Raw genomic sequence first — 17,046 nt, 5'->3', positions numbered from 1 at the left:
AATCATTGACAGGCGTAACAGGTACAAGTTGAACATTTCTTCCCACTGAGATATCCAAGACCAGGCACCACAGTTTGAAAACAAAGGATAGAGCTTCTAAGACTAAGACAATGAGAAATATCCTTACTCAATACCTGCAGAGTCTTTGGAAATTTTTTCTCCAGATATTTGTAATGACGGAGTCATGTTCAAAGTAGAGACTGGTATATTTTTGGGGTTTAAAGGTCTATGAAGAAGTGTTAGAAAATGTGGCTGAGGTGAAAGTCTACCCATGATCATGAAGGGAGCAGGGAAACAGAACCTAGTGACTTCCAGCTTAAAGCGTAGCTTGTATATTTCAGTCCACACTCAATTCTGTGTGTTGGCTCCACAGCCTACCCATGTTTGCGACCCCCAGCATTCAGAGCCTCAGCCCCATTTCCAGCTGCACAACCTCGCCCACACTCCATGTCCCAGGCTCACACTGTAGAGTAACAAGTATGCCAGATACCAAACAACAGATTTCTGGACAAACAGATGGCAAAGTATCTTAGTTTTACTGTACGGCAAACTGTAATGAGTTATCTTCCCTTTAAATGCACCTAAAAGGATATATTAATCCTTTCAAAAGTATAAGTACTTTTTCAAAAGTATGAGGTAAGCACAATGTAAGCAACACAAGTCAATCTTTATTGAAAACTTAAGTATTAATACATAACAATTTTTGTTACAATAAACATGCCTTGAAGTTTCTTTTTTTAAATCTGAGCTCACCTACTTGTCAGATTGCTTTTAAAAAAATAACAATGTATGAATTTACACATAATTGAACTGGCTCAGAAAGGAAATGTCAAAATTTGTTTATGTTGTCCAATGTAAAACGGTGCTTTGCTTTAAAACTGCTTTTTGGAAGACAACACTGACCTAGACTAAATAAGTACCAAAATAATATGTTTATATTTATTAAGCATAGTGTTCAATAGTCAATTTCTTTTTAAAAGTGTGCCCTTAACAAAAACATACATAAACTCTCTACGGTGATTCTGTTGTGCCTGTGTTGAATACGATGTTTTACTTTGAACAGAAAAGCTGTCATACAGCACTATACTGCACACCAACATACACAAATCTACTCATTCAGTAAAATTCTGCAATTCAAAATTGCAATCTCTTATTACAAGAGCGAAATATTTTGGATCATGTCCATCCATCTCAACTGCTGCTGAGTATGCTGGCTCAGTGGCTGATGGGAATTTAAGCAGGAGGTGGATGAATAGGGTGGTCAGGGGAAATTCTCACAACTGACGGCTCTTCAGATTAAGCACTACTGCATCCCAACTGATACTCAAAGCAAAACAGAGAGAAAAAAAAGACCCTCTCCATCACCATACAAAGAATTAATGAGAAAAATAGCATCCAGTTGCTTGACAGGAATCTAACATTTTGGAATATGTCAACTCAACTATTAAATGTTTGAACACAAATATGCATTTGCCCAGGAATCTGTGCTGACTTCTGCATTTGTCCCAATTTAAGCCAAATTAGTTTAATTGAATACCAAATGACACTGTAAGAATACATACAATCAAGTTTAAGAGAATGAATTAACAAAGCATTTGATTAATTGGAAAACTCAATTAGATGTCATGTTTATGTTTATACAGACAATTCAACATCAGATGTTCCTTTCCAGTTTCTGAGCAAAAGCATGTACACCATAGCAGTTTGAAAATATTTCAAAGTCTCAAAATTGCATGAGGCTATTTGCACAATATCTTAACTCAGGTCAGTTAATTCGGTTCTCTCAAACTGAACCTTTGGACAGTGGAGAAGAGAAGGTTTAGTCCGCTTAAATTACATGTTCCTTTATATAAAAACAATACAACAGTAGCTCAGAACTAGTCTGCATGCATTACAAAGTGCAGTAAAGTTGTACATCCATTTGCAAATTTCAAATATGACCCCTGGAAAGTTTCTGGATGCTAAAAGAAAATTAAATTTTGGATTCCCTTCCATCCACACTTTTCAAAAAAAAATTGTATGAATGATTACTCACCAAAATGTGAGTAGAAATATGAACACTAAGGGGCAGCTAAAGCACCAAATGAGAGTGATTTGTTATTATGTGCAATAAAGCATAATTTGGTCTGCCAAGTTTAAAGAAATAAAAAAGCAACTAAATGTCAAACTCAGCATGAGTTCATGTACAGCAGTGTAACATGAAGCAATTCCCAGATTTAAACAGTGCTTTAAATTAAACATTATCCTTGATAGGCTTCCATGGTTTATTTTTTTTCCTTTCACATCAGTACCCATTATTTTTTCCTTAAAATATACATTAAAGGAAGTGTACAATCTATCTATGAACACTGCCAAAGCAGTTCTGCACTGTTATTTTTAAACTTCACAACTTGTTCATCCACTAACCACTGGTATGCAACAAATACTACAGAACTAGAACAGATTCCAAATGACCATGGCCTAAGCGAGGACTGTATATTTGAAAAACCACTCTAATTTCCATTCTGTACTCATTGTCCACATTGATGCCACAATAGCAGTTAAGACCAAAAATTCAGCACATATCAGTTTAGTTGGTGGGCTGACATAGAATTCGTTGCAGATGCATTTCTTTTAGAGGAAATTAAAGCATTAGTCCAGTGTACAGTGTTGGTTTCAGATTAGTAATTATGTTCACTTTTCATGTAAAATTTTATACTTCTAAATCTTTAAAAGAACAAGCACCGAAAACACGATATTTTTTTAAATTGGGAATCTTTTAGAAAGTTAATTTAGCCTGTAACCGTGAAAGTTCAAGGATTTTAAAAAGCCACAGTACAGTACAGCTTTCCTAAATAAAGATCACTTCATTTGAGTTATATTTGTTTCCAAGCCCTGTAAACACCAGGTAGAAACAGCCTGCGAACATCACAGAAATCTCACGATGAAAAATGAGTGAAGACTTCAATTATCTAACTCACCAAACTGAAGAGGAATCAAGAATAGAATTACAATCTTAAAATTACTTCCTTGTTTGTGCCATTTTAATATAAGGTTTGTAAAAGAACTTCAGGTCCCCATCAACACACACACCGCCATTCTGAAATGCAGCTACATAGGAGGTCTGAAGTATTCCATTTTTGCAGTCTGCAAAACTAGATGTTAAATGAGTTCACGACAAACCATTAAGTTACATAATGCTCTATTTTTGGAAGTTAAATGCCTTGACCATTACTATTACCAGCAGCAAAGCGCTGACTATCCAAAATGTGTTGAAGAACTGGTCTCGGGAGTATTTTAAACATGAAATTAACATACATGCTAAATCCATTATAAAAGTTCAATATAGAAAAATGGAATAGGAAAGATTTGAGTCTAAAAGTTGTGTGCTTGTTCCCCTTGAATATTTCTTTGCTAGCTACTATCAAAACAATTCTAATTCATTAACTGACTAACTCCTCTACATAAATGGTTTCCACGACTAATTTCCTCCATTTGTGCTAATTCATGTAGAATCTGACAAGAGTTTAGAAAGCAACAACCCCACAGAAGTTTGGATCCTTTATGCATCATGTATGATACCAGCAGCAACCTGTTAAACTCCCTACATCAATCATATCACACACACATAAAGGAAGACAGTTGTATGCCCTCTACTGCACTGCAAGACAATTTTAATCATCAATTAGAATTTGCTAGGGTTTAGGGCCACTTCTAAAATGACACTTCATGATAAATGAAGGCTATTATCGTTATCAATTTCTTAAAGGGTAACATTATACTCATTTTTTTTCCTGATGTTATAAAACAAGCATCCTTTATTGAAAGTGTTAGGTCCTATGAAATATATACACAAAAAAATCCTAAACTCTTGACCCACCCAAATAATCTTGTCATTTTCAAAAGATGGACCAGTGAATTTACTCAGCTTCTGTTTTCCCTCCAAGTATTCCTCCAATTCTGTAGGGTTTAACTCAGTTTTAACTCAGTCATTTGGGTAAGGCAATTAGCCCAAACAGGAAACATTGGAGGACATGTCAATTTGCACTATTCAGTTTATGATCTAAAAGAAAACTCAATGATGACATTACCAGGTCATGGGAACTCAATCCTCTGCTGCAGTAAAATGCACAGAGACATCAGGATGAAAGCTCTTAAATGCTGAAAAAAAGACTACCTGCCTTTCTTATCATTAACAAAACTGTTTTTCAACTGTTACAGTCTGCACATCACAATTGCTGCAGAAACTAGCATGCCCTGCAAAAGTCAGATTTCAAACGCATATAATAGACAGATTCCTTAAACCAGCAACATGAAGTTTACCCCCTTTGGTTTAATACTAGTGTGAATATTTGGAAGCATGAAGTCATAAATGCCATTGAAAATGTTATTCAAGCTTGCTTTAAACAATTACGTCATCCGATGTGATACAAAACCCTGAACAGATCTGGATAATTCAAATTTATGTGAAGACCAAACAATTATCACCTTTGTTACCTTTAATGCTCAAAACAATCAAGGCCTTTAAATGTCTTATTACAACCAGGATCCTAATCCTGGAAGTATTACCATTTAGGGATTGGTATTAAGCACTGATAATGTTATTTATCTATTGCCCAAATGACCAGTGATCTTGAATTTGGCAAAGAAGTGAAAAATTTAGATGTGAACAAAATGTGAATATTTAAAGACTTTCAAATTCATGAACTACAAATCATCAAGTGACATGATTTGAAGTCAGAGGTGTATGTTACTGAAGCATTAAATCAAAGAATATAAAAATACGTTATTTTACCTTACTACTGGCCATTTCTGATTCTTTAGAAGTTAGTACATTTCCTTTATCCATCATGCTTTAATCCCTATGGTTGCCTCTCCCAAATATAACACTGGATCTAATGCAGTTTTAAATGAAAAAGGGCTGGTAAGTCAATGCCTTCAGGCTTCATTTCATGCCTACCGGAACACTACCTCCAGGTGTTGTGCTCTAAATGCATCAATTGCTCGAGAATTAAATTGATACACTGGCTAAAGTAATTTAACTGTTCCCATTTTTAAAAAAAACAACATAACAGATCAGCCAGAAGTTTTTCTTTCTGTTACAGAAATTCACTTGCACAATTTCTTTTGAGACATTACATACAATGATTCTGCATTATTGAAATTAAGTTGCAAATTTTTTGTATCTCAGTTCCTTTGGATTTTTCATATGATGGTTTTGCATCAGTCATTGCAGGTAGATTTGAGCAAGCATTTGTAACATGCATTGAACTAGATATGAATCCAAATATACGTATACTCCCTTTTGTATAATCTATAAAATTGCAAGACAGTCCACAAAACAGGTTTTTCATGACTTGAGTACTGCTGAGTTCCAAGATGCAAGATATGCAGCCACGATAATCTTCGTGTTATTTTTGGTAGTGTTTGGCAAGTATTGAGAGCATTGATGAACTGGAAGGAAGGATCCTGGTTGGAGGCATGTGGGAATCAGCACCAAGTGTTAAAACTTGTTTGATTGCATATCTCCCACCTTTCAACCTGTGAAAGAGCATTTTAGATATTTAGATCCCAATACTTCCACTCTTTCCAAGCCAATACACTAAAATCACTGTACATTCCTCTTAGCTACAAAAAACAGAAAACATAAGTGCTATGTAATTTTTTTTAAATGACTGTTTTTTGCAAAGTGACTTCAATTTTCAGAAGACCCAGCGCAAATATTCATTGCGAAGTGACATCTGGTTTAAGACTGCAGCATAAATATGCTTAATATGGAAGAATAAATTAACTAGGTAAAGTCAAGGTACACAATTTATGGTCAGTAACAAAGTAATAGTATGTGCTTCTAGCATCAGGGCCAAATTCTTAGAAAGATGCACATGGCAGAGAACTTTGCTTTTAATGTTGATAGCTGTCACTTATCAGCTGAAATGAGAACACAGGCATCCAGCAGCTGTGGTGTCATCACACTGACTGAGCTATCAGTCTTATTAAATAACTCTCAGGCAGCAAACCAAGAAAAAAAGCATCATTTTAATTAACTCTTTGAAGCACCTTACAAATTTAAGTAAAGACTGGGAAAATACAACTATTATTAAAGCATAAGTGAAAATGACTTAAAAATCCTCTAAAATCTTTAGATCTTGAAATATTTTGTAAGGAATTCATAGCTTGCATTCATAAAATTATACTTCTAGGACCCAAGTTTGCTCAGCAGTACCTATAGTATGGCATGCTATTTCTAACTGATTTAGAGCTTGAGCAAGAAATTGTAACATTCAGGGAACTTTACAGCAAAATTATCTTAGAAATAACTAATACACTAACTTAGTAATTTCCTGTCCATTAAGAAGTATGAACATGGTTTAGTCTTGGAGAAATAAAAACAAATCACTGATAGTAAATCGGGAATTTCCACATTAAATAACATACAGTGCCTATAAGAAGTATTCACCTTCCTTAGAAGTTCTCACGTTTTATTGTTTTAAGTCACAGTGGATTTAGTTTGGCTTTTCTGACAATGACCAACAGAAAAACTCTTGTGTCAAGGTGAAAACAGATTTGCACAAAGTGATCTAAATTATCTACAAATATAAAACACAAGATAATTGATTGCATAAGTATTCACCCCACTCCCCCATTAATATGACACACCAAATCATCACTGGTGCATCCAATTGGCTTTGGAAGTCACAAAATAGTTGAATAGGGATCTGTTTTTGGATATCTGTGTGCAGTCAAGGTGTTTCAACTGACTGTAGTAAAAATACACCTGTATCTAGAAGGTCCAACTGCTAGTGGGTTAGTATCCTGGCAAAAACTACACCATGAACACAAAAGAACACTTCAAGCAACTCCACAAAAAGGTTATTGAAAACCAGAAGTCAGGAGACAGACACAAGAAAATTTCCAAGTCACTGAATATCCCCTGGAGTACAGCTAAGTCAATCAAGAAATGGAAAGAATATGGCACAGCTGTAAATCTGCCCAGAGCAGGCCGCCCTCAAAAACTGAGTGACTGTGCAAGAAGGGGACCAGTGAGCGAGGTCACCAAGAGACCTCTGAAGGAGTTACAAGCTTCAGTGGCTAAGATGGGAGAGACAGCACATACTACAACTGTTGCCCGGGTGCTTCACCAGTCACTGCTTTATGGGAGAGTGGCAAAGAGAAAACTACTATTGAAAAAAAACTCACATGAAATCTTAGCTAGAGTTTGCCAGAAAGCACATGGGAGACTCTGAATTCAGTTGGAAGAAGGTTCTACGGTCTGATAAAACCAAAACTGAGCTTCCATCAGACTAAATGCTATGTTTGGCATAAGCCAAACACCACACATCATCAAAAACACACCATCCCTACCATGACGCATCCTGGTGGCTGCATCATGCTGTGGGGATTCTTCACTGCAGCAGACCCTGGAAGGTTTGTGAAAGTAGAGGATAAAATAAATACAGGAAAATCCTGATGCAGTCTGTAAGAGAACTGCAACTTGGGAGGAAATTTGTTTTCCAGCAAGATAATGACCACAAACATAAAGCCAAAGCGACACTGACTTGGCCACTCCAGGACATTAACTTTGTTGTTCTTAAGTCATTCCCGGAGTCCAGACCTCAAACCAATTGAGAATCTGTGGCTGGACTTGTAAAGGGCTGTTCACTCACAATCCCCATACAATCTGACAAAGCTCGAGTAGTTTTGTAAAGAAGAATGAGAAAAAGTTGCAGTAACCAGATGTGCAAAGCTGATAGAGAGACCTATGCACACAGACTCGAGGCTGTAATTGCTGCCAAGGGTACATCTACCAATACTGACCTGAAGGGAGTGAATACTTGTGCAATCAATTATTTTGTGTTTTATATTTGTAATTAATTTAGATCACTTTGTAGAGATCTGCTTTCACTTTGACAAAGTCTTTTTCTGTTGATCAGTGTCCAAAAAGCCAAATTAAATCCACTGCAATTCAATGATGTAAAACAATAAAACATGAAAACCTCCAAGGGGGGGTGAATACTTTTTTTTAAATATAGGCACTGTATGTACAAATTAAACCTGTGAAGCTTCACTCTTTAATGGTAGCATACAATGGTGCTTTTGGCATGACTTACAAACAGAAAATCCAGATTCTAAATTATAAAATCTGCAATTCTCACTGAACATTTCCAAGAAATTAACTAAAAAAAAAAATAGGGATTTAACAATTTGATAAGCTGCTCTACAGACATCACAATAAATGAAAACGTCAGCCAGTGGAGTTTCAGAGACAATACATTGATTATACAGGTTGAGTATCCTTTATCCAGAATCTCACAATCCTGACATGACGTCACAAATGGAAAATTCCACAAGGCACTAAGAAGGTTCCTAGGCAACGTGCAGGTCTCTGCACACCACAGTCAGTCTGAAGAGTGACCTCGCCTATGTAAAATGTTAATGAAAAATAGAAAAACACTGCATAAAGCGAAATATGAAGATCTTGATCGTGATTTCAAAGAGTGGATTCGTCAGCACTGGAGTGAACATATACCAGTTAACGGCATGCAAATCATGAAACAAGATTTATATCACGAGGAACTGAAAATTGGAGGTAGTTGTTTCATGCACAAAATTATTAAAAATATTGTATAAAACATGCCCCCCCCCCCAATCACACTTGCTGTGGAATGGGTGGTTGTTTAAAATCATTGAAGCTAATTGCAGAATTGGAACCCAATAACAGATGCAGTCATTCAACTCTGACAATCTATGTAAAACCCAGCTCCATCATGTCAGAATATGCTCTGACTGCAGACTGCTCACTCTGTAAGCTTCACACCAGCTGTACACGTATTGCAAACAGATTTTGTGTTTAGGCTTGTGTTCCATCCTCAAGGTATCTCATTACATAGATGCAAATATTGCAAAAACTGAAATCCAAAACACTTCTGGTCCCAAGCATTTCAGATAAGGGATGCTCAACCTGCACCTGTACATTTTTATCCTTTACTAGGAATATTTTTAACCAGTTAAACTTCTGTAATCTTAAAATGTATTACCCTTAATTACTAAATTCAGAGCTTAAATCAGCCAAATGCTTAAATAAGCAAATCTGTCCAGAATCACAGCTTAAAATGCCCACATGATGAATTGACTATTTTGCAGACAGTAAAATATAATTCCATTAGTCTGCTAATGTATGCTTTGAAATTTTCTTATGCACCTCTGAAAATGCCAATATTAATGACGGAAATACTCAAGTCATTCAGAAAATGGTAAGCAAGCCTCCCATGTGCTGCATTTTACTGAACAATTATCTTCAAATCTATCTTTACTTCACCCAGTTTCTCTGATACCTCAAAATCCAGGTGATGATGTGAAGAGATCTTACATGAACTGATTATCAAAAAACGTATATTTTGTAATAAAATTTTATATGTGGCAGCATTTCTTATAAATCACCAATGCTATGCTACCACGTACGGGTCAAATACTGGAATCAAGTCTTCCCAATATAAATGCACATGAAGGATCTTATAATAGGAAATACCTATTCAGAATTTACATTCTCTCACCAAGAGTTGTGCTCTGCAAATTTCTGTGCCTCTCAGACTTTCCAATAGTCTGGGACAAAAATTTCAAAGCATCATCCATCACGTGGAATATCTCTACCACTTACTTTAGTAAAATGCTAACTTATCACTTAACAAGCTAAGAGAAGCACAGAATTTTCCATAAGTGATTTTTAGTCTTAACTATTAGATGATCAAGTGGAGTGATCCAAACACTCCAGAGGCAAATCTGTGGTGGAATTTAGCTCCAGAGCTCATTAGAATATATTACACCGAGAACATAGGCAAATCGGATGTGGCATCATTGAGAAAAATTTCCACTCAATAATGGTTCTACATATATGAGGGGAATTGCACTAGGTACAGTCATTGATCCTTGTCTACAACAAAAAAAATCAGGTTGCTTTGTGAAATTAGCACAAATCTATTTATTTTGCTTTCTAAAGTTATGCAACCAACTGGGATAATATCGGCAAGCACATGTGGCTACAGATGCCCATGCTAACTGAAGACTTCTAAATTGCAATTGCTTCCAGATGGTAGGCAAATTTATTGCAAAACATTTCCTGCGCTTTTCAGGGATATGTAGAAAAACTCAATGCAACCCCTGAAGGGAGTAATTATTTAATAACTCAATTCTAAGACACTGTTGCTTTTATCCAGAACAGCTGTTTTCTTTCAGTTATTTGACTCTTTAAACAGATTGATGTGCTATGTTAGCAATTGACAAGCTAAGGAACTCTAAATTAGTACATGCATACAAATGCAAAACAGCTAACAAAAACTTATTCTATTTATTAGAAAACATTGTGGTCTGCATGTAGGTCTGATTCCCTATTATTTTTTCTATTAGTTAAATAAACTACTAAAAAGTTGGACAATTACATTTTAATGAAAAGTTTGAAAATTGAAAGCCTTTGTGTCATCAACATTTCCATTCCCAACCATTAAATGGTATGCACGACTATCGTAAATGTTAACATAACAAATTTGACATTGCAATTCAAATTTATGAAGCCAAGAAAATTTTACCACCATGGCGAGGGCAGAGGAAAGCAAAGACTTTTCTATGCTGATTCTAGTCGTGATCAGTCTCTCGCGCCCAGAGAATGTGCACCACAGTCACATCAGTGGTGTAAGCCATGAATGTGTCTTTCTTAAGTCTTGAGCTTTCAGCAAATGTGAGACTGAGAAAAAGGGGTGGGTGTGTGGGTGTGTGTGTGTGTGTGTGTGTGTGTGTGTGTGTGTGTGTGTGTGTGTGTGTGTAGATACACACACACACACACAAACAGAGTGCAGAATGGTAGGTGTCTGGAACGCACTGCAGAGGTGGTGGTAGACACTGATACAATAGAAGCATTTAAAAGACTCCGTCACATAGATACAAGTTAAATGGACCATTATGAGGTGTGATTAGGTTTATGTAGGTCAGCACAGCACAACCTTATAGAACAGCCTATACTGCACTGTACTGTTCTATATTCTAAGATTTCTTTTCCTTAAACCAAATCAACATAACTTTCCTTTTTGTTCCTTGGGCTCCACCCTTTTTAAGGACACAGTTAAGTCATTCTCATTTTATCAATGGTAAGGTCACACTAAAAATCTCACTACACATTTTAAATCAATTCAATGCATAAATATAGCAGCAATTCTGTAATTCAGCACATTCAGAAATTGTGCATTGCTGAATCCAGTACAAATCTGGCTGAAAGAATTCTCTCGGTACTGAATTTCAGCCAATGGCATTCAGAGCTCCTATTCTAACTTGCAAGACAAAAGCATTTCTTCATCATCTCTTTTGGCTGAAATGCTAAGAGGGAACTACTTTACAAAGAAAGCATAAAGACTTGCTTTTCCAGTGACAACTTGATCACCACTGCGAGGGTACATAGTTGTAAGTCGGTGTTGCTGGAGTCCTATAAGCAGGCATGGAAACAGGATGAGGAGCTACTGGCGATGGGGAATGGGTCGTCAACAAAGTGCCTGCAAGGCAGAATTGAACAAAGTTAAATATTGGTCACATTCAGCTTAAACTAAAAGATAGAATACAATATCATTTACATCTTCAAAGAAAAAACCTGGTGTTGAATGCATTTATGGAAAGCTAAATGATTACAAAATCAGACAGAATACATGACCACTTCTGTAACTTCTTCCCCACAAAAATATTCAAGCATAATAGGCACTCTCAACATATTGCTGATTTGAACATAGAAAAAAAAAACTGGCTTAAACAGATCAAAAACTGAAGGAAATGAGCTCATTTGAATACAAATCAACAAAAATTGGAACTTTATTTTTTTTACGAGAGCAATCCTTTTTGCTGCCTTCCAGTATAAATTAATTCAAGCAGTTCACTTAGTATTTGACATTAGAACGATGAGGAGACAAGAATATGAAATCAAGAGAACTATAACACAACGTCAGCCCAACACCCAAAGCAATCTAAAAATTTCTAGTATGTGCGCAATAGGTGATTATATGGGTAACAGCATCTTGGATGTACAAGGTGAGAAATTGGCAGAGTACTTTATCAGTCAAGTCTGAATGTAACAAAGGCATGGGTAAAACTTTCAGCAATAGGTGGAGACAAATCAGGAGCCAGATAGTAGGAGCAGGTACATGGTGGAAACCCATCAATACTTTTTTGTTCAGCCTCAAATTATTACCAAGATGAGAATGGAATTAGGAACAAAGGAAGAGGGGGCTTTGGTCTATAAAATCACATTAAAGGGAATTACTAGTTATTCAAAACTGGATGTCAGAAAGCAGGTCAAGGAAACACACTGAAAATTTTAAAGATGAAAGGACAGCATCATCAGAATACAAAGCAAAGTTTGTATTGCATGCTGCTGCTAAGAAGCAAAGACCAACGAAATATATTTTGAAGAATCCCGATGTGCATATGAGAAGGAATAGAATTGAGCGATTATGACTATATAGGATATTAGACAAGGGAATTTCCAACGCATTGGAAGAAAATGAGTGGACTTGGAGGGAAATGGTCTAGATTATACGTGTCAAAAGTTTCAGATAGATAAAAAGGTGGAGGAATTTTGCCTTTGACAAAGTCACTAGATCTTAACTATGAGAAAGAGCAAGGCTGTTACTGGAATTTGGAGGGGCAGGAATTTGAGTGAATGGACAACTAGACAAGGTTGGAAGGCACCAACTCAATAAATTTGCAACTACCTCATATAATCTTTATAGTTTTTCAAAAACTGGTAATGTCATATTAACTGAAATTAAATTTCCCAGCTACGAACTAAACAACTGTTGTTTCTTCACTCTTCTAAAATGTAATGTTCTTGAACAACTTGAAGTACTAAATTGCCTGACTCCCCACTTAACGTTTTAACACTTCACTTTCCACTTACTTTATCTGTAGCACACTGTGCATTAGATTTGGTTGACAGTCATATTTGTAACATTGGTCTTGAAAAAACTGAAACCCACCTGCTGACATTGCCATAGTGGTCCCAGCTACCATTCCCATGGCAACACCATTTGCTCTGGGTGATGGAATTGGTTGTGGGTACATGGCAGCAGGCATTCCATTCGGCTGGACAACTGTGGTATGATGAATTACATGAGGTGGGGCTGCATATAGTGGCTGTGTATAGTAAGTGCCTTGCTATTTAACAAAAAAAAAATGAAAGATACTGTTGAGGGATAATTGAAAGAGTAAATTACGACATTCATAGAACACACAATATGAATCTTCAAATTCTAGACAAATGATATGCTCTCAAATATCATACAATTTCACAAAAGCAGTTGACATATTACATTGGGGACAGTGCAGCATAGATACGTTGTAGCATAAACATACAAAATCTATAATTTAAACTGATCAAGTAAAGCCATTTCAATTAGAAAAACTGTTTCTAGCAAATTATATTACGAAGTGAAGAATGCTTTAAATACTCAATGGGCCAGGCAGCATCCATGCAAAGAGAAATGAGGTTTCAAGTCAATGACCTGTCTTTGAAACTTAGAAATGTCACAAGTTAAACAAATCTTGAGATGCAGAGAAAATGGAGACATAGAAGATTAAAAAAAAAACAAAAAAGATGGAAAAGAATTTAAGAGAGTTAACAAAAGCACTGGTCAATCACTGGTGGTGCTTGCTCAAAGAATTGTAAATTGGATAGAAAAATCAGTACCTGAAACCACCAGAAGAAAAATACTGATTGGTGGAAATATGAGATACAAAGGCAAGGTCTGCTGATCATATGAAATTACCGAACTCCTGTGTGGAGCCCAGAATGCTGTAATGAATCTAGCTCCAAGAAGAGATGTACCTCAAGACTGCCCTGAGCTTTGTTTGACGAACATAGGAGATCAGAATGGAAGCAGATTGGGGAGTTAAACTAGTAGCTCAGGTGAACACTACTAGATCGAATGGACGGGGTGTACAAAATGTTTACCCAATCCATATTTGATTTCTGCCATGTCAAGGAGATCACAATGTTAACTGCAAACGCAACATATTAAACTACCTTAATGTCGCTTGGGGCTCTGAATCATGGTCGGTGAGGTCGTAAGTGGACAGACATCATGCCCCCAACAGTTATACTGGAAGATACTCTTGCATGAAGAGTGTGTATTGGTAGGGATGGAGAAGTTAATCAGAGTGCCAGACAGAATGCTGATTGGGGAGGAAAGTGGTGGTATCAAAATTAAGGTGTTGGAAATTTCAAACAATAGTTTTCTAATTGTAGAGCACGGTGGTGTGGAAGACAAAGATAAATGGAACCCAGACCTTGGCTGGGACAAAGTGAGAGCAAAATCTATGTAAGAAGAACAGATATGATTAATAGCCTCACCGACTATAGTTCAGAGGGGAAATGTCAGAGGGCAGGATGCAAGCAGGAAGATGATTTGGATAGGACCCATTTTATTTTATTTAATCTGATCAATTTTACCCCTGCTTGTTCTATACCATTGCAAACACTTCACATTGTATTCAAATCCTATTGATTGAAACCCTATCTGAAGCTAGCTCAACTACATTAGACCATAAGACATAGGAACAGAATTAGGCCATCTGGCCCATCAAGTCTGCCCCGCCATTCAATCATGGCTGATCCTTTTTTCTATCTCAACTCCAGTTCCTGGCCTTCTCCCCATAACCCTTGATGCCATGTCCAATCAAGAACCTTAAATACACCCAACGACCTGGCCTCCACAGCTGCACATGGCAACAAATTCCACAAGTTTACCACCCTTTGGATAAAGAAATTTCTCCGCATCTCTGTTTTGAAAGGGCACCCCTCTATCCTGAGGCTGTGCCCTCTTGTCCTAGACTCTCCCACCATGGGAAACATCCTTTCCACATCTACTCTGTCTAGGCCTTTCAACATTCAAAAGGTCCTCCTCACCCTTCTGAATTCCAGCGACTACAGACCCAGAGCCATCAAACGTTCCTCGCATGATAACCCTTTCATTCCTGGAATCATCCTTGTGAACCTCCTTTGGACCGTCTCCAATGCCAGCACATCTTTTCTAAGGATGAGGGGCCCAAAACTGTTCACAGTACTCAAGGTGAAGCCTCACCAGTGCCTTATAAATCCTCAGCATTAAATCCTTGCTCTTGTTTTCTAGACCTCTTGAAATGAAAATGACATTTGTCTTCCTCACCAACTCAACCTGCAAGTTAACCTTTAGGGTGTTCTGCACAAGAACTCCCAAGTCCCTCTGCATCTCAGATTCCTCAATTTTCCCCTTGCTTAGAAAATAGTCCAATCATTTATTTCTACTACCAAAGTGCATGACCATCCATTTTCCAACACTATTTCAGTTGCCACTTTCTTGTCCATTCTCCTAATCTGTTTAAGTCCTTCTGCAGCCTACCTGTTTCCTCGACACTACTTGCCCCTCCACCAATCTTCATATCATCTGCAAACTTGGCAACAAGGCCATCTATTCCATCATCTAAATCATGTATATATAGCATAAAAAGAAGTGGTCCCAACAGCGACCCCTGCAGAACACCACTAGTCACTGGCAGCCAACCAAAAAAGGATCCTCTTATTCCCATTTACTGCTTCCTACCAATCAGACAATGCTCTAACTATCTTAGTAACTTTCCTGTAATACCATGGGCTCTTAACTTGGTAAGCAGCCTCATGTATGGCACCTCGTCAAAGGCCTTCTGAAAATCCAAATACACAACATCCACTGCATCCCCTTTATCTATCCTATTTGTAATCTCTTCAAAAAATTCCAACAGGTTTTCAGGCATGCTTTTCCCTGAAGGAGATCATGCTGACTTTGCACTGTCTTGCCCTGTGTCACCAGGTACTCCATCACCTCAGTCTTAACAATTGACTCTAACATCTTCCCAACCACTGAGGTCAGGCTAACTGGTCTATAATTTCCTTTCTGCTGCCTTCCTCCTTTCTTAGAGTGGAGTAACATTTGCAATTTGCTAGTCCTCTGCCAGAATCCAATGATTTTTGAAAGATCATTTCTAATGCCACCACAATCTCTAACACTACCTCTTTCAGAACCCGAGGTACAGTTCATCTGGTCCGGGTGACTTATGTACCCTCAGGTCTTTCAACTTTTTGAGCAACTTCGCTCTTGAAACAGTAACTGCACCCACTTCTCTTCACACACTACAATATCAGGCATATTGCTACTGTCTTCCACAGTGAAGACTTCAGCAAAAAACTCAATTAGTTCAGCAGCCATCTCCTTGTCCCCTGTTATTATTTCTCCTGTCTCATTTTCTAGCGGTCCCATATCCACTCTCATTTCTCTTTTATTTTTAACATACCTGAAAAAGCTTTTACATCTTAAGATTGTTACGGTTCTTTAACAACAGAAAGGAATATTTCCTTCTTGGTTCAATCATCAAAATAATTTAGAGTGGCAGATATGATTCTAAATCTGATTTCATTAACCACACATTCTACATTTGACCAGGACTAAAAGATAGCAACAAATATTCTGGAGAATTTCCTCTGCATTTTTTTGTAATCCAGTGTTTAATGTCATACTCGGGATAAATCCAGGTTAAAAATCATTTGATTATGGCAAGGTGATACAGTTTGTGCTACTAAATTGACTTCCATCTATTTTGCATTATGGCAAAGTATGAGCATAGGCACAGCACACATACCAACAGTTTCCTCCATCACAGTTCAGCAGTAAATTCAAGGATTAGGACAAAAAAAATCAAATTCAAAGACAACAGACATGATCTCTTCAATCATGATCCTGCATATCACTTAAAAAGCATAAGGTCTTTTTCCCATCCAAATCTGTTTATTATATTATAGTCCATTCTATATAAGAAACTTCCCATGGGGTAAAACACAAAAACAGATTGCTTGAAAAAAATTGTAGAGAAATTGAGGGCTTCCTTCTGCTGGGATATAACCTATATATTTTATTCAACACACAAAATGCTGGAGGAACACAACAGGTCAAACAGCATCTATGGGAAACAGTAATAGTCAACGGTTTGGGCTGAGACCCTTCATCAGGACCAAAACGTTAACTGATT

The 17,046-nt window shown here is 37.1% G+C and overlaps 1 protein-coding gene across 2 annotated transcripts in view; it reads right to left on the bottom strand.

Moving 5' to 3' along the window:
* Nucleotides 1-648: 648 nt before the first annotated feature.
* fam168b (family with sequence similarity 168 member B) overlaps nucleotides 649-17,046 on the bottom strand; it is a 64,985-nt gene continuing 48,587 nt past the window's right edge. For both annotated transcript variants that reach the window (XM_072255650.1, XM_072255651.1), the window contains exons 5-7: nucleotides 12,987-13,164; nucleotides 11,382-11,513; nucleotides 649-5,520 (exon numbers count right to left, since the gene is read on the bottom strand). In XM_072255650.1, coding sequence (XP_072111751.1) covers nucleotides 11,401-11,513; nucleotides 12,987-13,164 — 291 coding nt within the window. In that variant the 3' untranslated portion in view covers nucleotides 649-5,520; nucleotides 11,382-11,400. The remainder of the gene's footprint in view (nucleotides 5,521-11,381; nucleotides 11,514-12,986; nucleotides 13,165-17,046) is intronic.

Source organism: Mobula birostris, chromosome 4 (assembly GCF_030028105.1).
Source record: "Mobula birostris isolate sMobBir1 chromosome 4, sMobBir1.hap1, whole genome shotgun sequence".
Taxonomy (NCBI): Eukaryota; Metazoa; Chordata; class Chondrichthyes; order Myliobatiformes; family Myliobatidae; genus Mobula; species Mobula birostris.
The sequence above is the reverse complement of the archived record's forward strand: the minus strand, read 5'-3'. Positions and strand labels throughout refer to the sequence as shown.